This window comes from Diceros bicornis, chromosome 8 (genome assembly GCF_020826845.1).
Source record: "Diceros bicornis minor isolate mBicDic1 chromosome 8, mDicBic1.mat.cur, whole genome shotgun sequence".
Lineage (NCBI taxonomy): Eukaryota > Metazoa > Chordata > Mammalia > Perissodactyla > Rhinocerotidae > Diceros > Diceros bicornis.
Genome location: NC_080747.1, coordinates 14,030,718 through 14,054,469, shown reverse-complemented (window position 1 = coordinate 14,054,469; position 23,752 = coordinate 14,030,718). Strand labels below are relative to the sequence as shown.

Sequence of the window (23,752 nt, the reverse complement as noted above, 5' to 3'; positions counted from 1 at the left end):
ACGTTACAGCCCATGGCATGCTTTGTATCGTGGGCGTGGCCCAGGCAGCAGGGAAATGAAGTGTCCAGGAAAGAAGAAATCCCCATGGGCTGGAAATGTGCAGAGGAGAGGTGTGAGTTGGAACCAGAAGTGTCTGGAGGGCTTAGAGCAATGGTCTCAAAAGTAGGGCAGAAGTACCTTAGGGAATATAGGAAGAAACTGAGCAATTCTGGTTATATTTATTTTTTGTCTTATCCTTTAAATTCCTTTAAATTTAAATTCTTTGAATGTACATATATTCAGGAACATGCTCAATTTTTTTGAACCTATGGAAAGCACAATCAGAAAAATCTGAAGATGACTAATTTAAGAAGGAAGAGCGGAGCAACTATTTGAACTCAGCATGCTGCTTGAGCAAATATGGCAGTCACCACCTTGACCATGCTTGAGGGCCAGAAGGCCATGAAACAGGGGTTACACAGGGGAGTGGTGGGCACAATAGTTGAAGAGCAGAATGGGAACCCGACTGCAGAAGGCCAAGGCCAAGGGCACTCCAAACAATGTTGCAACTTATGCTTGCAGATGACTTGAAGACGGAGCTAGTTTCAGAAAATGAAGTCCTAGGAAAAGCGAATGACTTGGAAGCCCACAGTCTCCCTCCTCAGCAGGATCAGAAATTTCTCAAGGGGTGTCTATGCACAAAAGGAGGCACAGATACACAGGTAGTGTCTGACCCAGCCCTGGGATAGAGAAGTCGCAGGAGGCTTTGCTGGAATGACCTTCAGGTAGAGGCCAAACCCAAGCTGGGATGAATCTGCTTGGAAGCAGCAGGTCCCATGGTTTCAGGGGTGGATGTGTGGGTGTGAAGTTCCGGCCCATTTCCTGCCAACTTCCTCTCATTTGAAACTAAGAGACTGAGAATGTAGCAGAATTCTCCCAACTCCTTTCTGTCGGCTCCTTGGTAACTGCAACTTGCTTAGGATTCCTGATATAAGTTCCCAGTCAAAACAAACAAAGCATTCTTTAGAGACCACTGTAGTATGGGCTGGAATATCTGATCCTAGACCATAGATACTCTATGCCAAAGAGCCCTTTTCTGATGGCGGATAAAGTGAAGTTTCTTACAAATATCAAATATATAGTCTTATAAACTTTATTGTGCCTTGTGATATAAGCTGTAAAATCATTATATCATCATTGTAAAAGCTGTACAAAAGAGAAGTGGCCATTCCCTGCTCCTCATCCCACCCAGGCAGCTTCACAGGCCCTTTTTCTTTTTATAGACCAAGAAAGAGGCAAGTATCGAGATGGAATATATGAAGCAACAGTATGAAGAAGACCTGCGTAAAATCAAACATCAGACGGAAGAGGAGAAGAACCATCTCAAAGACCAGCTCGTGAAGCGGCTGGAAGACTTGGTAAGGAAGCACGCGGTGGAGATCAAATCAGTTCGCTCGTCAGCGGAGGCTGAAAGGAAGAAGCTACAGAAGGTGAGATCCCCTCTCGTAGACGCTGTCCTGTTTCTGTCTCCTTTCCTCTACCTCCTTCCTTTCCTCTTTTCTTTCTTCTTTCCTTCCTTAAACATGTACTGAGCTCCTGCTGTGTACAGATCTAAGCCACTTCTCTGACCAGAGGGACCTCAGGGTCTTTGGGAGGACACGGGGACACCCTTTAGACCATGAGACAGTAGGGCCTAGAGTTGTTGGTGTGGGGTGGAATTGTGTCAGATGAGCATTTAACTTAGAGAAATTCAACTTCCCTCGGCAAGAACAGAGAGAAATAGCGTGAAGCAAACACTCAGGCCTGGCTGACTGCCTGGATTCCAATCCCAGTGCTGCTACCCTCTAGCTTTGTGACCGCAGCAAGTTATTTAACCTGGCCCCTCGGAGGGAAATTCTACATGCCACAGGTTCCTCATTTATAAAGCAGATGATGATAATAGCACCTCAGAGAGTAGCTACAAGGACTAAGTAAGGTAATCCATGTGAAAAAACAAAGCCTATCGCAGTGCCTGGGGCATGATAGGCATTAGGAAGATGCGGGTAATTCATCAGTGGCCTGGCAACGTGAGAGAAGATTCTCAGCCTCTGGGTTCTGTTCCGACTTCCCACCAAAGGGGGCAGCGTTCTGCTGAGAAGGAATGCAAAGCCTCATCTATCCTGTTTGCTGGGAAAAGCAAATAACAAGTGAACGTTTTAGGAAGAGTGAAGTGTAAATCAATATTATTGTGAACTTAGGTGGTGCTTTAATTATTACAAGAAAGCTTCTTTGTAATCCAAGACCTGCATTATCAGCTTTGAGTTTTCACTGAAAGATAATCATATATCGCCGAGGAATACAGTGTTGTGTGGTGGCTGAGGGAAGTAAGTACTCAGTAAATACATGTTGGATAAAAACTCATGAAAGGTCCAAAGTAGTCTTGGGTCCAAGTCCTAACTCTTCCACTAGCTGTATGACCATGGACAGGGCACTTAACCTCTCTGAAACCTGATTTCTAAAATAAAAATAAATACTTTGAGGGCTTGTTATGTGGATTAAATGTGGGGTTATATATAAACCCTTAGCTCAGTGCACAGCACATAGTAGAAGTTCAGTAAACAGTGACTATGATTAGTTACCGTGTGTATTGGGTGACATCATGTATGATAATATTATTTAGTGCCCATTACGCCTTATAAAGCACTTTATTCTTATGAATACATTTAATCCTCCCAACAATATTACAAAATGGGTGTCCATATCCCCATTTTGGAGATGAGAAAACTGAGGCTCAAAGATGTTATGTATCAACTCACACAGACAGTGAGTGGTGGAGCGAGTACTAAAAGCTGACAGCCTGACTCCTGACTCCGGAGCCCATGGTTTCTCACCGCCACACCCCTGCCCCGACCCCAACACCCCCTCAACTCCCTGCCACTACTGAGCCCCCCTCAGGGCAGAAGCAGCTGTATTGAAAGCATTTTTTTTTTTTTCTTTACTTTTTGGTCATTTCTATAAACTGAGGATGTAAATTATATAAATTAGGTCATGCAGGTTAGGAGTAAGTAAAGCCTTGAAGAGGCCTCAAATCTAGGGTTCATGAACTAAAAATAGACACTGTTTCCTCTCTTGAATTAAGTGCACTGTTTCTTTGAGCCCTTGAGCGTTGGTATGTTGTGTATCCTGAATGCTCCCTTCACATAAAGAAGACAGTACAGAGATGGGCTGGGGTTGCCCCAGAAAGCCTGTCTGCCTTCCTTGTCCACAGGATTAGATGATATTATCACATAATCTTGACAGACAGGACGGAGTACACCTCCTATAATTAGCACTTGCCTAGTCCATTCCCAGGGAGAGCTCAGAAGATTTATTGAGCTGAGCTATGCTGAACACTGCCGCCCTCCACATCTCATTTGTATCACTTAGGATTCTTGGAGGCAAGCATCATGAACCCACCCTGGGCAGTTTAGGCAGAAAAGGAATTTACTAAAGGGTCATGAGTAGCTTTCTGGAAGGACAAGGGAACTGGGCTTGGCAGCTATCCAGCCAGGAATAATGTCCCAAATCCACTGCAAAACTGCTGAGGACACCCCTGCTGCCACCTCTGAGCCCAGACCTGCAGTTTACACTGCTGACACCACCAACACTGGGCCCTGGACATGGCCTGCAGAACTGCGCTGTCCGATATGGTAGCCACTAGACACGTGGTTATTTACATTTAAATTAATTACGATTAAATAAAATTTAAAATTCAGTTCCTCAGTGGAACTAACCATATTTTAAGTGCTCAATAGCCATGTGTGGCTATTTGCTACCATATTGGATAGCATAGCCTTGAGGGATTTCTACACACTAGCTACATTATATTTTAGAATATTTCCATCATCACAGAAAGTTCTGTTGGTCAGTGCTGCTCTAGAGTGACTGGCCCTGCTGCTCTGGTAACTGCAGTTGCCAGATCCCGCATGACTCTGCTTGTACATATCCATGGCTTCTGATTGGAAATCCAGGATGAGTGTGTCTGATTGGTGGAGGCTCCGTCACATGCTCATGCCCTAGTTGCAAGGGAATCTGGGAAGGTAAGTCTGGCATTTTCAGGTTCTGTGGGGGGAGGAGGGCTCAGATGTATCAGATCAAGAATTTCCCAAACATCCAGAGGGGGATCAGATGCTGGGCAGCCAAAAGGAATGACAACTTTCCACTCCATAATTTGAGCCTTACCTCAGCCCTGTAGGCAGAAGTTGTTTTCCCATTTCACAGATGAAGAACCCAGGGAAATTAAGTAACTTGAGTGTCACACCGCTAAGAGATGACAGAGTTGCGTGTGAATGAGGCCTTCCTGACTCCAAAGCCACTAACTTTTGCACTCTGTCTATGTGGCATAACAGAATACACATTGCCCTGGGCCTTGGAGAGCAGCCTTCAGTCCTCACCGTGCCACTATCCATTTACCGTTTGTTGAACGTGTACTCGTGTTTTGAACAACGCAGAGATACAGGAATCAGCCATGCCTTCAAGGAACTCATAGTCTGATAGGAGAAAAAAGACGTGCCCTCAGACAACCAGAGTCAAGTCTGTCAGAAGCCCTGTGCTTGGGAAAGCAGTCTCTCTGTCAAACCTTAAATAAGTCACCCCAAACCATTCTAGGCCTCTGCTTTCTAATTTAAATAATAATGTGATGATTTTCTCAAATTTTTTTTCCCCAACTCTATTTCTATCAACTCCAAAAATACTCTTGGTTATTTAACAATATGTTGCTTAATATTTGGGACTTTTCCAGATATGTCTTTGTTATTGATTTCTAATTCAGTTCCCTTTTGGTCAAAGAAGAGATTCTGTAATTTCATTCCTTTTCAATTTATTTATCTTGTTTTATGGCCTAGTTCTAGTCTATCTTGATGAATGGTCAATGTGCACTTGAAAAGAATATGGATCTGCTGCTGTTGGGTGGGGTGTTCTATAAATGATAATTAGGTCAAGTTGGTTGATAGTGTTGTTCAAGTCTTTTATTTCCTTACTAGTTTTTTCTCTACTTGTTCTATTGATTACTGAGAGAGGAGTATTGAAATCTCAAGTTTAAATTGTCGATTTTTATATTTCTCCTTTTGGTTCTATCAGTTTTTGCTTTATATAAATTCAAACTTATTTATTAGGTGCATACACATTTAGGATTATTATGTCTTCTTGATGAATTGGGCCTTTAATTATTTATGAATTATTCCTTGTCCAGAAGTCTACTTTGATAAAAATATAGATATTCTATTATTTTTATGGTTAGTGTTGCTGGTTTATTTTAATCTGTTCCTTTACTTTTAACTTACCTGTGTCTTTCTATTCAAAGTGTTTTTGTGATATAGCTGGGTTTTACTCTTTTATCCAGTTTGACAATCTGACTTTTAGGGTCTTTTAGACCATTTACATTTAATGTAATTATCATTGTCTACCATCTTGCTGTTTTTTCGTTTGTCACATCTATTCTCTTTTCTTTTTGCCTCATTTTCTATTTCTTTTTGATTCATTGAATATTTTATTGGTAGTCCCTTTTTTATCTCCACTTATGACTAATTAGCTATTTTTCTTTTTTAGGGGGCCTGGTGCTAGTGTTTACTCTAGGATTTATAACATGTGTGTCTAATTTATCATTGTCTGCCATCAAATAATAAATTACTTCACGGATATATATGACTTCCCTGTACAACCCTTGCAATACATTTCCATTTCTTCCTTCCTGTTCTTTGTGCAATTGTTGTCATATGTTTTATTTTACACATGTTATAACCTCAACAGTACATTGCTTTTATATTTCCTTAATCAGTCAATTATGTTTTTTGGAAAATTTTTAAATGAGAAAACAAAAGTCTTTCATATTTTCCCATTTACCATTTTTACACTCTGTTCTTTTGGTAGATTCAAGCTCTTATCTGGTATCATTTTCTTTTGGCCTGAAGAACCTCCTTTAACATTTCTTATAGTGTCAGTCTGCTCACAGCAAAATCTCTTCATTGTTGAAGGCTATTTTGCTAGATATAGAATTCTAGGTTAACAGTTATTTTTCTTTCAGCACTTTAAAAATGTTGTTCAACCTTTTTTGGTCTGTATTTTCTTCAAATGAAAAAATGGTAGCCACTCTTATCTTTTTTCCCTTGTCCATAATGTGTCTTTTTGTTCTCTGACTGCTTTTAAGATTTTCTCTTATCACTGGTTTCCACAATTGGATTATGATATGCCATAGTGTGATTTTCTTTATATTTTTCTGCTTGGGGTTCATTGGACGTCTTGGATCTGTGGGTTTATAGTTTTTGTCTAGTTTGGAAATTCTAAGGCCGTTATCTCTTCTGTCCCTCCCTTCTGATATTGTCCCACAAGTCATCAAGGCTCTGTTCATTTATTTTAAGTCTCCTTGACTCTTATGAAATACTCCTTGTCCTGAAGTCTTCTTTGATAACAATATAGACATTCTGTCATTTTTATGGTTAGGCTATTCAGTTTGGATAGTTTCTATTGCTGTATCTTCAGGTTCACTCACCTTTTTTCCTGCATCATCTAATCTTTTCTTAAGCCCATGTGGTACATTTTTTCTTTTCAGATATCAGATTTTCAGCTCTAGAAATTCCATTCAATTCTTCTTTACAGTTTCTGTTTCCTCTTCCATGTTTGTGTTTTCCTTTAAATTCTTGAGCATATTTATAATTGCTCTTTTAGCATTCTCATCTGTCATTTTGGGGTCTTTTTCTATTGACTTATTTTACTTCTGAGTCAGGAGTTGCATTTTCCTGCTTCTTGGTATATTTAGTAATTTTTGATTAGATGCTGGACATTAAGAATTTTAACTTGTTGAAAGTCTAGATTTTGTTGTCATCCTTTTATGAATGCTGAATTTTGTTTTGGCAAGCAGTTAAATGATTGTGAGTCAGCTTCATCTTTTCCAGACTTATTTTTTTATTGTGGTAAAATATAGATAATGTAAAATTTACCATTTTCCAGACTTATTTTTAAGCTTTGTTAGGATGAGTTTAGAGTAGTGTTTGCTCTAGTGCCAGTTTAGCTGAAGTGTGACCCTTCATGGGGTCTAATGCCCCATGTATTGATTAGTATTGGTATTAATATTATTGCTAATGGTTGACTCTGAGTGACATTTTAGGCTTTGTGCTGATTGACTCTTTCAGCTGCATCATGAACTTTACTATAAATACATTCCAAATAGTATTTTATCATTTTGAATAAGTTAACATATTTTCCTTTAAAACTCCAACTAAAATCTGTGCTTGGTAATTTTCTGGAGTTGCTCATTTGTTGTTCCCATCACAGTGTCTCCTTCTTGTGTCGTTTCTTAAATCACCTATAATTATGGATGATCTAGACCAAGAAACAGAAAACAGGTGTGAGTTCTGCTTTTACCTCTTACCAGCTGTGGGATTTCCTCCACGTGAAATGGATGCAGTGAAGTCTGTTTCTCTGTGCACTATGAGAGTTCAGTGAGAATAGATTATGAAAGTACTCTGTCAATTCTGTACATTAATGGCCCACAGAACCCTCTTCTAGGTATGGGATGCAGCAATTTATATATTTGAAAGCATTAGTATCCTTCTTTTTCCTCATGTTCTTGTCTTTGTAGTTGTTTTTTCTCTTCACCTGAGTTAGGAAAATGCTAAAGATTCCTGTTGAAATCGTCAAGGTTGCTTTGGACTGAGCTGGACATGGGCATGCTTCCTTCTAATCTGTGTTCTCCAGGTGATCCAGAACTATTTGTTTTCTGACAGTAAACCATATTATTCTGCACCTAAATCAGGCTTACTAATGCCAAAAATTACTGCTGAAATCAGTTGTTTCCATCTGTGGGGAAATTTTTTTCACTTGAGGTCCATTTGTCAAAGCAACAGCTGAAGCTGTGATTATATGTAGGCTGTTAAAAGTTAGGAAGTTAGACTGTGTAAAATTAGCAATAGCCATTGCTTTATGCTAAGAATCTTTCTCTCAGAGGGTTTTCACTGTGCTGTTACAGTGAACATGCCTTGGCGGAGTTAGTGTCCATACCAGTAAGAATGTTAAACAAAACTTTTGTTCAATAAATGCTTCAGTGAACGAGAAGCTGCTTAATGAATTAAAAAATCAGAATTTTTGCTGAAGGGATGGCCCTGTTTCTGATGGTTGCTTAAGTTATCTCAATTTGTTTGGAACAAATAAATTATATATTGTCTTTAGAAAATGAACTCTCCAAAACAACAAGCCCTGCAAAAGGGGATCATAGATTTACTAAGAGACTACAGTTGCACTGTATAATGACATTTCAGTCAACAACGGACCACATATACAATGTTAGTACCATAAGATTAGTACCATATAGCCTAGGTATGTAGTAGGCTATGCCATCTAGGTTTGTGTAAGTCCACTCTATGATGTTTGCACAAGGATGAATCGCCTAACGCTGCGTTTCTCAGAATGTATCTCTGTCACTAAGTGATGCGTGACTGTATACTCGTGCTAAGTGTTCATGTCATGTGACTCTTACAACTTAATCACATCCCTCTTTTCTTCTAAGTATCTGACCTCAGGGACAATGCTAAGGGCCACCCAAGGGCCACTGGCCTGGCCTGGACTTGGCCCCACAAAAAGTATAAAGATGTTGTCCAGGTGATCAGTAGCGGCATCTTTTTAGATACTCAAGTCAGAAACCCAGGAGTCAAACATGACTTCTCTCTCATCCCTCATATTCAATCAGCCATCAAGTCCATTCATTCTACTTCTTCAATGGCCCTTAAACATCTCCACTTCCCTCTGTCCTCAATGGTACCATGCTGATCCAGTCACCCACCATTTCTTGATGGACCATGCAATGATCTCCTAACTGCTTTCCCTGCCTCCCGTCTCCCCACTTCATCTAAACCAGTCTCCATTCCAGGGGGATCTTCTGAAAACTCAACATTGGTTTCAGACTCCCCAAAGGCCCCCTATCATCTTCACAGTGTAGTTCAAATTCCTTAACATGGTTTATAAGACCCTACATGGTTGGACTCCTGTTTGCCTCTCCTGCTTCATCCCATGTCTCTCTCCTGTCTAACTCTGCCCTCCAGCCTTTTAGTTCATCATTCATTCCATGTTCTTTTCCTTCTTGGCCTTAATGTATAGCTTTCCCTTGATGAGGAACACATTCCCCCTCACTCCCAAATTCACCTGTCTAGTTCTGTCTAGTTTTTACTAATCTTATTGGTCTTGGTTTAAATATTGGTCTTCCCACAAGCTTTCCCTGCCTGGCCTAGTGATGCTGTTGTCTGATACACGGCACCCCCTGTACCTACCTTAGCATAGCTCTTACTACACTTCATCATAACTACCTATTTACTGTGTGTTTTCCCCACTGGAATGCCTTGTTCACTACTACATCCAGTGGTGTGTTGGAGCCAACTTGTACCAATTCTTGAGGGGCAATTTTCACAGCTTTTCCTAACTCCGTGTTCAGTGATATCACTGTAGTAGCTTGAAATTGGCCACAGTAGGAGTACTTACACCATGGAAATCAACAAATGCTACAAATTGATTGTTTCTATTTATTTATTTATTTTTGGAAAGCCAGTTCTTAAACATTTACCAGCACACACTGACTATATCCCTTATATACTATAGCCCCTTATATACTTGGCATATAGTAGATGTTCAGTTAATATTGGTTGGTTGAATGAATGAATGATAGGTTTCCATTGGACCCCAGATCAGCCCCAATCATACAGGCCTTTGCCCCCCACATTCCCATATGTCAGTTCTAGTGCATCTCACTCCTTGGAAACAGAACAAGGTTTCAGTGCCTAAAGACTAGACTTTCAGCTTCTCCACCCTGCTTTGGGGAGCATCTGGGGCCTGCTCACAGGATCCTCCTCAGCTTTGCTCTAGCAGAAGTGAGAAGACCTTTAAGTCAGGCATTGGTCTGTACTAGGTGCCACATTTTCCTTAGGAAGGCAGGGAAGAAGCATAGCCAAGCAGTCAGCCTTCCTGAGTTCAAATCTTGACTTCTCCACTTACTGGCCGCATGAGCTTGGGCAAGTCATTTAACCTCTTTAAGCTTCATTTCTTCGTCTATATAACGAGCTTTAACAGTAGTACCTAGCTCATAGGGTTTTGATAAGAATAAAATAGATGATCTGTGTCAAGGACCCAGCACATGGTATGCACTCAGCAGGTGTCAGCTACTATTATGTCCGTCTGCTCTCAATTAGAGCGTAAAGCTCCATAGTCAACTGACAGCACAGAAGAACTGCACTCCAAACAACCGTCAGACACTGTAACCTCAAATCACAGGTCCCAGGCCTCAGTTCTTGAATCTCTATTTTCCTTTATATTCTCTGTAGCTTGTCTCATCCAAACACATGGCTTAATACATTCTGTATCCTGAATACTCCCAAATGTATATCTCCAATCCAGAACTCTCCCCTGAATTCCAGACTATATGTCCAGCTGCCAACTTAGATGTCTAACAGAAGTCTCAAACCCAACATGTCCCAAACAAGCTGCTCATACTGTCCCCAAACCTGCTGCTGCTTCTCTCTTCCTCTTCTCAGTGGATGGCAGCAGCACTCTCCGCCTGCTCAGGTTGGAAACTTTGGTGTTGTCCTTGACACCTCCCTTTTCAGCAAGTCCTGGCAGTCGACATTCAAAATCTATCCCGAGTTCTACCACGCATGGCCACCCACACTGCTCCATGGGTCCGGCACCTTCCCCTTCACCTCAGTTATTGCAGCAGCCTCCTCATTGGCCTGCCTGTTGCCCCTCTTACCCCATCCCTCATTCCGTCTCTCCTCAAGACAGAAGCCTGAGTGACCTTGTTAAAATATAAGTTGGATCATGTCACTCCACTGCCCAGCTGTTGATTGGCCTTCATCTTACTTGTCAGTCTTTATCATAACATGTGGGGCTTTGTATGGTCTCCTTCCTGTCGCTCTAACCTCATCTCCACCACTCTGCCCCTTGTTTACTCCAGTCCAGCCACAGTGGCCTCCTCTCTGTCGTTAGAACATGCCAAGGCCTTTGCAGGTCCTGGAATGCTCACACCAAGACAGCTACTTGGCTAGCGCCTCACTTAATCCAAGTCTTTACTCAAAAGTCACTTTCTCCAAGGACTTCTCTGGCTAACCTATGTAAACTTTTAACCCACCCCCCTCGACATTCCATAGCCCCCTTTCCTGCTCTACTATTTCTTGTTGGCACTTGTCACCATCCCACATGGTGTATACTGCGTTATTCCTATTGACTTTGCTGCCTGTCTCCTTTACGCAAATGTGAGCTCCTGGTAAATAGAACTTTCATCTCTATTTTTATCCCGGACTCTGAGAACAGTGCTTGGCACATGGTAGGTCTCAATAAATATTGATTGAATGACTAAGCTGTTATCTACCTCAAGTTCAGCTAAGAGGAACAGAATATTTCATCCACTCCTCTAGACACTTGCAAATTTCCCCAGAAATTAAGCTCGATAGGAAAGGCTAGGCGTCTATAAGAATAATGGTAGTGCTTGTCATTTATTGATCCCTTACCACGTACCTGGAACTGTGCTAGGCATGCAAGTAGCACGCATCACAGAGAGGATAGGAAATGTGCTGAAGATCACACAGCTAAAATGCTGCGCCACTCGTGTGGTCCTCAGAATGTTCCTTTATCTGGAGCTGATTTGTGCCGAGGCTTTCAGGCTGGGGGTGGGAGGGAGCTATGGGGGAAGAAGCCCTGTGAACCCCATTATTTTGACTGAAGTATGGATGCTTTTGAGAAAACCACAGGAACAATTTCGTTCTGCTTTTAATATTTCCCTGCATCTGAGGACATAGCTGACTTTTTGACTTATGGGACACAGAATTGTGTCAGTAATGAGCATTCTCTTTTCTTATTTGACACTACAAAACTTAAAGCCAGGACTCCACCCTGCCCCCACTCCCACCAATATATATCAGACTTTGTGATATGAATTTAACACTTGTTTTCTTTAGACCTTCTCATATATCTCTAATTTATGTTTTCTTACAGTATTTTGTGACTCTTGTAAGTTTCTTTGAAGCCCTTTGAGAATCAGGCAGGGTGTAAATACCTAAGTATCCTGTCCATGTTTTCATGCCTCGTGTGACTAACTCTTCTAATCATCATTTAGGAAGTAGAAGCACAGCTGGAGGAAATGAAGAAAAAATCAGAAAACGAAGTAAAGCAGCTGGAAGAAGAGAAAGCAACCCTAAATGTGAAGCTCCAGAATTCTCTGCTTGAGGTAAGTCCCCAGTCAATGCAGTGCTTGGGAGGGATGGCTCTGGGCCCTGGTTTCTGATTAACAGAGGTGCCAGGAATCTCAGGAAACTGCCCTGACCTCCTTACACTCAGCATCCTCAGAAGGAAAAAAAAGGACTTCAGCCCGACAAGAAGCCTGTCTCAGGAGACATAAATTTAGCTGCAAGTAACAGAGAGCCTGATTTACAGAGGCTTAACAAAGAGGCCTTTAATGTCTCACATGAAAGAAGGAGGCGGGAGGCTGCTGGTGTTGATTCTGTGGCTGAATGAGATCAAGCCTGATAAATCTGCGATTCTCTGGATCTCTCCCTCTCCTGGGCTGCATTATGCCTTGCGTGGGTGTTAGACACTTCTGCCTTCGTGGGTTCTTTCCTTTATCAGAGAAAAATTAAAAATTATATTTTATGACTGCATCAGTATAATAATGAATACAGCCAGGCTATATTTTTTTCTCATGATTTTAAAAGAAATTAAAACATTTTCTTGACCCCTAAAAGTATCACGGGCCCTAGGCACTGTGCCTGCTGTGTCCAGTGAAGAAGTCAGCTCAGAGTCCCCCAGGCTTTGAAAATGGCTGTAGCTGCTCCGGTTGTCACGTCCAAATTTACACCAGGAAACAGGGAGGGGCGGTGCTGACCACGCCTGCCTGCTTCATCAGGAAGCCAAAAGCATTCGCAGAAGCCCCAGCTGACTCTTACTCCCACTGGGAATATCTGTGTCACGTGGCCAGCCTGGGAACGCAAGGATTTAGCTGTCAGGCCTCCACCGTGGAGGCAGGCAAGGGGGGAAGGGAGAGGGAATGGATGTGGACCAGCCGAACAGCTGAGTTTGCTCCATGGGCCCAGCTGTCCAGACCACGCAGAGGTCCAGGTCAAAGTTTAAAAGAGCTGTTGATCATGTTACTGGGGAGAAGAACTAGTGGAAGGGACTGGAATCAGGTTCATTCCTGAGCCTGATTAAACCAAAAAAATGTAAGAGGCTCCTTTGCTTCCCCTGCCCTCCTTCACACCCTCCAGATGAGCCCTGCATCTACCACGCCCTCAGGAGCCCATGAAATTGGTTCCTCAGCCCTGGCTGAACATCACAACCTCCTGGGGAGCTTTTAAGAATACAGACGCCTGGTGCAGAACTGTACTGATTGTTTCAGACTACACATAATGGAGTTCAATCTAGAGATGCGTGAGAATGATACAACCAAATTTGAACCAGTGGGTGTTTCTGGAAGGGAGAGAGGACAGTGGATCCGGGAGAAGCACAGGGGCTGCAACTGTATTTGTGATGTGTTCTTTCTTCAGCTGAGCGATGAATGTACGCATTATGTTTTTCTCTAACCTTTTTTCTGTGTCACAAGTTATATATTTTTTAAAAAGGTGAGCCTGCCATGCCTTAGACTTGATATATCAGGGGCTCTAGAGGTGAGGTCTCGGTGGAAAGTCTGCTATACAGGCTTCTATTCCATCTCGACCCAAGGTGGGCTGCACAGCAAAGAAGCCCCCTTCTCCCTCCCTCCCTCCCTCTCTCCCTACCTTCCCTCCTTTCCTATCTCTCTCCCTTCCTGTTGAGCCATGCTGCCAATCTTTGTATTGGAGCTGGATCACTCTGCTCTGCAGAGCTTAGGGAGGCCTCACATATGTGTGTGGGACTGGCCCAGTTATCTTCTGACATGGGCTGCCTGGGCCATCACCTGACTATTTCTCTGGATGCCCCTTAGAACCCTTCTCTAAAAATAATAATGGCAAATCTTTGTTGAGCACTTATGCTAGTTAAGGTACTGTCTAAGCAGTTTACATGTAATAGTTTTTAATCCTCACAACCACCATATAAGGTAGGTACTATTATTATCTCTGGTTTACAAATGAGAAAACTGAGGCACAGAGAAGGTAAATCACTTCCTCAAAGTCACACAGGTAATAAGTAGTGGATCTGGGATTCAAACCCAGGTAATGCAGTTCTAAAGACCCCACTCTTAACTGCTATGCTAATGCTGCCTCTAGTACAATAGGCCGCCCCTTTGATGACTAAGGGTCATGCAGGACCTGAGTGTTTACAGATGGCTAGGCATGACCCAGAGGTTGACCATGGGCAAAGTGCCTCAGGCTTGCTCTTCATCCTCCGTTTCTTCTACCACCTTAATGATGTCGTTATCCATCCACCCTCTTACCAAAGCTAGGAATGGAAGAGTTACACTTGACCACATCCTCCTCTCCTGAGTCCCTGCCCCACCATCGCATCCAGTCACTTGTCAAGTCCTGTGGGTCCTACCACTTAAACCTCTCGGTCCCCTCTCTTCTCTTTATCCCAATGCCTTGATCAAGACCCTCAGAATGGCTCACCTAGACTCTTTTTTTCACCTGTTTCTAGATGTTACATAAACAATTACACAGGACTTATTTGAATATTTCATAAGCCTTAGCATGCTGCAATGTTTAAGTAGTTTCATAATCTTTAAATGTTTATTCCCCAAATATTCATTATGTAAAGCTGAGAAGACATTCTGATGGCCTTGCCCTTCTTCTGTGATGTTGCCTAGAGTCTTGCAAGAGCCTTGCCCTATATCTTCCTGCCTCCACATTATTCCTAGGCCAGCTAATTCCAGAACTAGTATTCTAAAACCCAGATCTGCTCAAGGCCGCACTCCTCCTTCCCTAAAATCTTTAATTCCAATGTTTGTCACAATTTGGGCCCAACCTAACTTGCCACCACTACCCCCCAGAAATCTACCCCCTTCTGTCCACTCCTTCACACTGGGCTCCCTGACATGGAACCTTCCTTCAGCCCACACACACATCCTACGCTCCTCCACCAATGCACCTGCTGCCTGGAATGCCCTTTCTCACCCTTGCCACTGATGAACTCCTATTCATCCTTCAGGGCCCTTAAAGCTGCCTTGGACTCCCTTGGGCAAAATTTATTGCTATAAATTCTCTGCAGTAGTACCTTCCTCATAATGATTGTTGTGAGGATTAAAAGAGTTAATACTGTAAAATGCTTAGTTAAGTCTGTGCCTGGCACAGAGAAAACGCACCATTAATGGTGCTATTATTATTTTGTACGTATGTCTACTAAATGTTGCTGTGATTATAAGCATGTATCTGTCTCCTCCATAAGATGACAGCTCCTTGAAGGCAGGGACCATATTTTATTTATTTATTTATATTTATTTATTTATTTATTTATTTATTTTGTGAAGAAGATGGACCCTGAGCTAACATCTGCCAATCCTCCTCTTTTTTTTTTTTTTTTTTGCCAAGGAAGACTGGCCCTGGGCTAACATCCATGTCCATCTTCCTCTACTTTATATGGGACGCCACCACAGCATGGTTTGACAAGTGGTGCGCCGGTGCATGCCCAGGATCCAAACCGGTGAACCCCGGGCCGCCGCAGCAGAATGCGCGCACTTAACCGCTTGCGCCACCGGGCCAGCCCCAGGGACCACATTTTATTATCTTACCATCTTGCTCTCACTCTCTCCCTTCTCCTTCCCTCCTCATACCCTACAAAAGGTATCTACAAAGATTTGTTAGCGACGTCTGAGTTTCCTTTATGGTTATTGGCCTTGTTCTTCTCAAAGTCTAGAGCAGGGAAGCCAGTCTATTTAATTGATACTTTACAATTAGTTGGTTAATAATAATCATCATGATTAAGGCTGTACAATTTAATAGGACCTTCTAGCCACTCTTCTCTCATTTTATTGGTATAATTCTTAAATATTGCTCCTTTTCTCTACCAACTAATTTTTTTAAAAAAGCAATAGAGTGGCCTTCCAGGAATGGTATGACAGCCAATGAAAACCACCCTACAGCTCCAGTATAGATATATGTATGTAAATAATTTACAGGGAAGTGTGGACTATCAACCTGCCAGGCTCATCTTTTTCTAGAAAGACGAGGCAAGTAGCTAGTTAGAAATGGCCTTTCCAGAAGCATGTTTGGCATTTGTCTAATGGGGCACTGTCCCCAGAACAGACTGCCCAGGAGAGTGGATTCCCAGATTAATGCCCACATCAGGGAGATAGGACTTTGTTTCATGGCCGAGTGTTTCTATCCTTCTGTTTTAGGTTTTAAGGCTGGAAGAATTTATCCAACAGAATAAGGTACGACCCCAAAGAGTCGAGGAAAGGACCCAGGAATTGGACTGCCAGCACTGCAGCATTTTAGAGATCCAGGTAACCTCTAGATTTTCTGCTTTAATTAAGGATATTTATCTTCTTGGTTTCAGTGCTTTAGCATCCCCAGTGACACACGCTGGCATTAATGGGCTCTCTTATTTCCCCCCTCAGAGCTGCCAAATGCTTGGAAAAAAAAAAAAAAAGCACCTTGGAATCCATTTGCAAAAACCACGAAGAAAATAGAGCTCTGAGAAATTATCTGCAGGGTTTGAAAAAGAACAAGGCTTATCAGATGGATGAGAGCAGCTCCCTTTCTGAGAGCAGCCTGCCTGGCAGATAAAGGGGCACTTGGCTAGAGTGGGGCCTTTGGTTCTGCCCAGCGGGAAGCACAGCAGTAATAACACCCCTCGCCGCCTCCCTCCGCATCCGGTATCGTTACTCTCACACTAGCCCTCCCACATGACGCTGCCCTTTTAGGGACACTGCTCCAGGACAGAAACTGGTTCCTGTCTGTCTCTCTATTGGGCTCGTGGCAGGCTGCATAATTCCCCTAGGTTTGCCGTAATGAATTACCATACACCTGGTGCCTTAAACCACAGAAATTTATTGTCTCACAGGCTTGGAAATCCAAAATGAGGGTGTTGGCAGGGTTGATTCCTTCTGGAAGCTCTGAGGGAGATTCTGTTCCGTGCTTCTCTTCTAGCTTCTGATGGCTGCTGGCAATCCTTGGCGTTCTGTGGCTTATAGAGACCCATCACTCGAATATTTGTCTCTGTCGTCACATGGCCTTCTTCCCTCCGTGTCTGTGTCTCTGAGTCTTCACAAGGCCTTCTTCTAAGGACACTAGTCATTGGGTTTAAGCCCACCCTAACCCAGTGTGAACTCATCTTAACTGATTACATGTGCAAAAACCCTATTTCCAAATAAGGTCACATTCACAGGACTTCAACATATCTTCTTGGGGGCATAATTTAACCCAAAACATAGGCACTCAGTTAACATTCGTTGCATGATGTCAGAAACATAAATAATTTCCATGAAGTATGCATTTGAGTACCCTGGCTTCAGTGACTCTCTTGATTCCTGTTTCAGCTTCCCTTTCAATCTTCATAGCCGGAGCCATCAAAAATCCACTGCCCTAAATTTTACTTATTTTATTGCTGCCCCAAATTTTCAGTCCACTGCAGACTCCAGGTGGGAAGACGCTACATAGCTGAGTCTGACTCTCACCACTTGGGCCTCATCAGTCTCTTATTCCCCCACTCCCATGAGCCCACGTGTCTTTAGGAACTGCGGTTTCTCTCCCTTGACCCCAATCTTCCAGGGCTCGGGCCCTGGTCCTGCCAACAGCCCCATGGCACACCCCACTGGGATGACCCATACTTAGCCACATAGTCACCAGGGTAAAAATGAGCCAAAAATCTAATGGATATGGATTTGAATAATAATTAACTTTTCTCTGGGACCTGATTGGTTCGTCAACGAGGCTGGCCCTTCCTCATGTGAGGCTGTCCCGTCCTTTCTGAACATGTCTGCCAGAGAAACATGCAGCTCTTTTATTTCCTCCTCAGTTTCTCAAGAACCAGCCTCATGAGCTAGCATTCTGCCAGAAGAACTCCTGGCCCCAAGGACGGCTGAACTTTCCACCTGCACCCTATGGATTTCCTGGAAAGTTTGTCCTCAAATACTTGACTATTTCTCAGCTCCTCAGAGTGACTGTGGCAAGGAGATGGGACAGAGTTGGCTGGGATCCTGAGTGATGAGATTCAATATAAAATAATGCTGATTAGCTAGAGAATAAGTAAATAATGAAACTCAGGAAGATTGTATGGCAGGCTGTATTTTCAGGAGGGAACACATGCACCAAAGTTCTGGATATGTTCCAGGGCTGATGAACAAGGGCCAGGGTTCCTCAGCCTTGGCCCTTGACATCCGGCTGGATAATTCTTTGTCGACGGTGGTGGCCGGGGGCCAGGGGGGCTGTTCTGTGCGTTGTTGGATGTTAACTAGCATCCCCGACTTCTGCCCATTGGATACCAGTAGCACCTCCCCAATCAAAATGTCTCCACCAAAAATGTCTCCAGACATTGCCAAATGTCTCTGGGGAGCAAGGCTGCCTCCAGTGGAAACCCACTGCTATAGCTAGAAGGGCAAATCCTGTAGCTAAAATACAAGTGCATGTCGAGAACCATGGGTCGTTCACCGTGAAACCTGCCCTTCATCCGGCCCTCCTCAATCTAGAACATTGTCCCTCCCTGAGCCCAGTCTCTAGAGAGAAGTACAGACCTGTCCTACGCAGAGTTGCAAGAGGAGCCTGAACGAATATCAATTCCACTTGATGCAACTCAACATACGCGTTACTCATTCATCCTGCAGTCATTTGTGGACTGCGTAGGATGTGCCAGCCTCTGAGCTGGATGCTAGAGGGGAGAAATAGGCATAAACAAAGAGCTTTAAAACGATGTGGACGTTTAGTAATAGAATTAAACATCTGGTACTGTGCTTTCTATTGGGCAACTATTATGCACTTTGCAGGTATAGTTTGTTCTTTTAAATTAAGTTTTCTTTTCAAATGAGTAATCCACATACATGGCACAGAATTCGAAAGGTATATAAAGGTATACAGTGAAAAGCACGCGCCTTTCCCCTTGTTCCCTATCTCTTTTGTTTTATCTCTTATTGTATATCCTTGCAGAGCTATATCATGCATATGCGGGCATAATTATGAATTTAGTATTTTTTTCCACAAATGATAGCATACTTTCCTGCACTCTTCTTTTTTTGTTGTTGTTGTGAGGAAGATAGCCCTGAGCTAAAATCTGATGCCAGTCCTCCTCTTTTTTTGCTGAGGAAGACTGGCCCTGGGCTAACATCTGTGCCCATCTTCCTCTACTTTATATGGGACGCTGCCACAGCATGGCTTGACAAGTGGTGCATCAGTCCACGCCTGGGATCCGAACCTGCAAACCCCAGGCCGCCAAAGCGCAGCACACAAACTTAACCGCTATGCCACAGGTGGCCCCCCCAATCTACTTTTTTTAACTTAAATTTTTATAGCTTGGATAACACATCAATATACTTCCATATCAAACTTCATTTTTTTAAAAAAGAACAACTGTCTAGTGTTCCCTTGAACAGAAAAATCATAATATATTTAACCTTTCTCTTATGTTGGATATTTAGGTTGCTTCTAATTTTTCCCTATTACAGATAATACTTCAATAGATAGTGCTGTAGAGGGATGTAATGTAGCGTAGTACACTATAGTGAGCTCACCCCCAAACCAGATGCCTGCGTTCTTACTGCCTGGAAAATCTGGGACAAATGACTTGAAGTCTCTTTGCTTGAGCTTCCTCATCTGTAAAATGAGGATGATGATACCACCCACCTCCGAGGGTTTTTGTGAGGACTAAATGAATTAATATATGTGCAGTGTCAGAAACAGCACCGAGCATGTGTAAATGCCCAAGTGCTAATTCTTTCAGTTGTAGAATGTTCTGGGTCCAATGGTTTGTGCATTTTTGACTTTGATGGACATGCCACATTGCCTTCCACTGAGGTTGTTCCACTGTACACTCCCACCAGCAGCACTTGTGAGTGCCTATTTCCCCACAGCCTTGCCAACACGGTGAGTTACAAAACTTTCTGAGCTTGGCCAATCGGAAAATTTATAAGTTAGTTCAAATATTTTTGGAAAGCCAACTATATGCCAGCCAAGTGAGTCGAAGCGTTGCTTAGGTCCTGGAGATACAAAGTCCTAGAGAATTTTCCGGGCTCGTCTACATGATGTGTGAGAAGCACACCGCAGTGCGGCTGTACCTGCAACAACACGGGACACTGCAAGGGCAGAGGTAATGCAGAGGAGGATTATGGGGCTGGAGCCATCCGATGGCTGATCTGGGGTGGAAGCAGGGACGTCAGAACAGGTCGTTAAATGTCAACTTCCCCAAAGATGTTCTCACTGGATTGGGGGCCATAAAATTTAAGTTCGTTTGAGACTCAAGAGTTTTAGCGTAGGCCCTTGGCTGTTCTGTCAAAGCATTTCAGTGAGTCAAGACAGAGATAAATAATAACACCATTTGAGAGCAGACTTTTCCCTCCACTCCCAGAACATGCAGAGAGACAATTGCCAAACCTGGGTGTGGCTCTGTCCCCACCAAAGTGAGCTGGGACTTGACTGAACCTTTTGTCCCAGTCTCTCATGTCCAGTCTCCTTGATTCTCTTAGAGTCATAGTTTTATTCGTTGGTTTCCAGAAAGCTATTTCAGTCTTGGTAATTCTGAAGAAAAACTCTTTTTCTGGAAGGCTCCTCTCGTGCTGGGTCACACTGAACTGGGGGCAGAGAAGGGGTGAAGTTCTCATAGATTCCCTTGCCTGCAGCCTCTCTAAAGGAAACATGAGCGTCATTTGTGATAATTATTATTGAAGTCATTTTGCCTCAACGAAGTATTTATGAGTGCTGTCACTACACAAGGCTGGATGCCCGGGTGAATGGGGCCCAGTCCTGGTCCTTGGAGAGCTCCATTTTGAATGGAGGAAATAAATATTCACTTAAATAATAACCTGGAATGATAAATGCTGTAATAATGGCAGGAGGATTCTTGTGCAGCCGATATGGCAGAGGGATGTTTCTGTCCCGGGAGTGCAGGGAAGTTTCATAGGGCAGTGACATCAGTGGCCATCTGCCTGGACACTGGAGTTGAACAGGACTTCAGGAAGGGGCAGGGCAGGGGGAAGGAGCACAGTGAAATGTCCCAAGATGAAATCCTTGAGGCCAGTGGGAAGGGAGACAAGGGACTCTCCGGAGCTCTCCCAGGCCTGAGAAGTGTCCCTGTGCATGGGAGGCCCTGTGCCGTGTGCTGGGTAGCTGTCACCCTGTACCAAACCTGGAGGATTATGTGAATTCAAAGGTGTCAGCTGTCCTGGCAGTCAGCAGATGAAAGATCACTAAGCCCTTGGACAACTGTGCCCTCTGTCTGGTGTGGGTTGAGAGGTCTGGTTCCATCCGACATGGAACAAGGCAGGCTGCCCTGGGGATCCAATCTGTGGAGAGATTCCTGGCTGGAAATCGGGCTGAGATCCGGTGGAGCCCAGGAAGACAGCATAGGGAGGGCGACAGCTCCCATCTAAGGGTTAGGACGTGGATCCCACCCCAGCTCTCCCCCAGACCTGCTTGAGGACCTCAGACAAGTCTGAAAACCTCTCTGAGGTCAGTTTCCTCATTAATCCTGGTGGCAAACACAGGCAAGGCCCTGGCTCTGTGCCAAGCACATAGTACTTTAAACAGTTGCACAACAACCCTATGAGGCAGTTGTTGTTAGTATCCTCATTTTACAGATAGGGAAACTGAGGCCCAAAGAGTAGCACCAGAGCCCCTGCTCTAAGCCGTGGTGCTGTACTGCTTCTCGTTAGTAAAATGGTGGTGATAGTCTCTGCCCTCTATGCCCCAGAGAATTGTGGTAATGAACTGAGGAAAGCCTATGGAGGCACTTTTCAAAACTGCTAGAGTCTATAAATATAAGGTGACTTTATAGTATCTATTACAGTGCCCTGTAGTCATTCCAGCGAAGCCCCATTGCATTAGCTGTTCTATTTTAAGATGTACATAATGCTACCTTTGAAGGATTGTCAACTGAACTTGAGAGTGACTGAATACTCCCTTCCATGAGATTTCCTGGGCGTGGGTGTTCCTTTAAAATAGAAACAATCCAAAAGAGTTTAACTGCCTGGAAGATGAAAGATGAAGACCTAATGTGAACACAGGTTTAAAATACCCAGCCGTTCACTGGGGAGGAGTTGGGAGGAGGGTTTCACGGTGGATGGTTGGAGGAGAAGCAGTACTATTTATTTGTCTGTGCACACTTTATAGCCAGGCCACTTTAGCACTGGACAGAGAGCACTGGGCTGAACCTGGGCCTGATGGGGAGCCCAGGAGTGTGAATTAGGGGCGGATAACTCAGGATACACCAGGCATGGCTCAGGGTTATTCCTGGGAAGAACTCACTGGGATCCTAAGCAGATAACCAGAGAAGAGGCTGCTGGAGAGTCTATTCCATTTGAAATTCAGAGAAGAGTACACAGTTGAAATGAGTATTTGTGGGCTTGAAAGCGCTCATTTAGTCAACTGTTGATGTCCATGGTCATGTCCATTTGTGAAATATTCAGCCGGCACCCTAACTCCTTTTGAATGATGTACTTTGACCCAAAATGCCAGGTATACAAGGTAGGGGGAGAGAGAGGAGGGGAATGTTTTTGCCATTTATACGGTCTGTTGGTCCCCCTTGCTGAACCATAGGTTTGTTGAAATCAGGAACTGTGTCTTATTAATCTTAATCCTTCCAGCACCTAACATACCTGCATGTGGTGGATGTTTACACCTCCTGTACATAAACTGATACGTGACCTGACAACTGAATGAATGGAACTGAGGGCACCATTTTGAGTCCTGGTAGTTAAAAGGTTAGATTAGGAACTCCTTCAAAAATTAGCCTTGGCTGGAGGATGACTTACAAGAACACTGGGGTCCTTTTCCAATTACTTGTGGAGGGAGGGGGAGGTTCATCTCTTTCTTTGGAAGGATGCCCCTGGCTCTGGTGTCCTGGGGGCTGGAAACAAGTGAATAGAAACAGAAAAGATTACTGAGTTCACCTCCCTGTTGATTTGGGAAACAGGCTTCATCTCTCAGGGTGATTTTGAGTGTCTGCTTTACTTCTCAGCAGCCCGTTTGTACAACACAGTTTGAACACATACCCAGTTAGGTCCCGATGCTGGCAGCTGGTGATCGTGCCAGCACGGCACAGCTGAGTGCCCATGTGGTCACAGGGAATGACATGGATGGGAATGGGATGATCCAGGGGTCAAGTCCTTGTGCCACCCTCCAGGGGCCATGTGACCTGAGACAAGTTGCTGGACTTCTCTGATCTTAGATGCCCGCCTATAACACAAGGACAGCAGTGTCTTTCCTGCCCGCATCACGGACTCATAGGCATCCCTGAGTTAATGTATGGGAATAGGTAAACACAATGTAACTGGGAAGCAGTGTCATCATCTGGTGCATCATCCGCCTTTCTAAGTGTTTTCCATCCTCTCCTGTTTCTGGACTCCTGCTCAGGACAACTTGAAATATATCAGTAGTTGATGAAGTGGCCCAGAAATTACATCCTGCATGCTCCCTTTCACGGTCTTCACAGTGGCTCAGAGTACATTTGAAATTCTTTTTCATCTCTGTAATAACTGTCATGAGATCTTTGTCCATTATTCATGTTGCTTTAAATTCCTTCTCCTTTTTTCCTTGATCAGGCTTACCAGTAGTTTGACGTGTCTTTTCAAAAAGCCAGCTTTCGGATGTGTTGGTCAGATCTATTTTTTTTTTCTATGTCATTAATTTTGTCTTTCACATCTCTTTCCTTCTACTTACTTTGGGTTTATTCC

The 23,752-nt window shown here is 43.5% G+C and overlaps 1 protein-coding gene across 1 annotated transcript in view; it reads left to right on the top strand.

Annotated features, from left to right (window-relative positions):
• The window catches only part of FAM184B (family with sequence similarity 184 member B), a 125,977-nt gene that overhangs the window by 62,684 nt on the left and 39,541 nt on the right, over window positions 1–23,752 (top strand). The window contains exons 4-7 of the mRNA XM_058546789.1: window positions 562–701; window positions 1,263–1,469; window positions 12,086–12,196; window positions 16,271–16,378. Coding sequence (XP_058402772.1) covers window positions 562–701; window positions 1,263–1,469; window positions 12,086–12,196; window positions 16,271–16,378 — 566 coding nt within the window. The remainder of the gene's footprint in view (window positions 1–561; window positions 702–1,262; window positions 1,470–12,085; window positions 12,197–16,270; window positions 16,379–23,752) is intronic.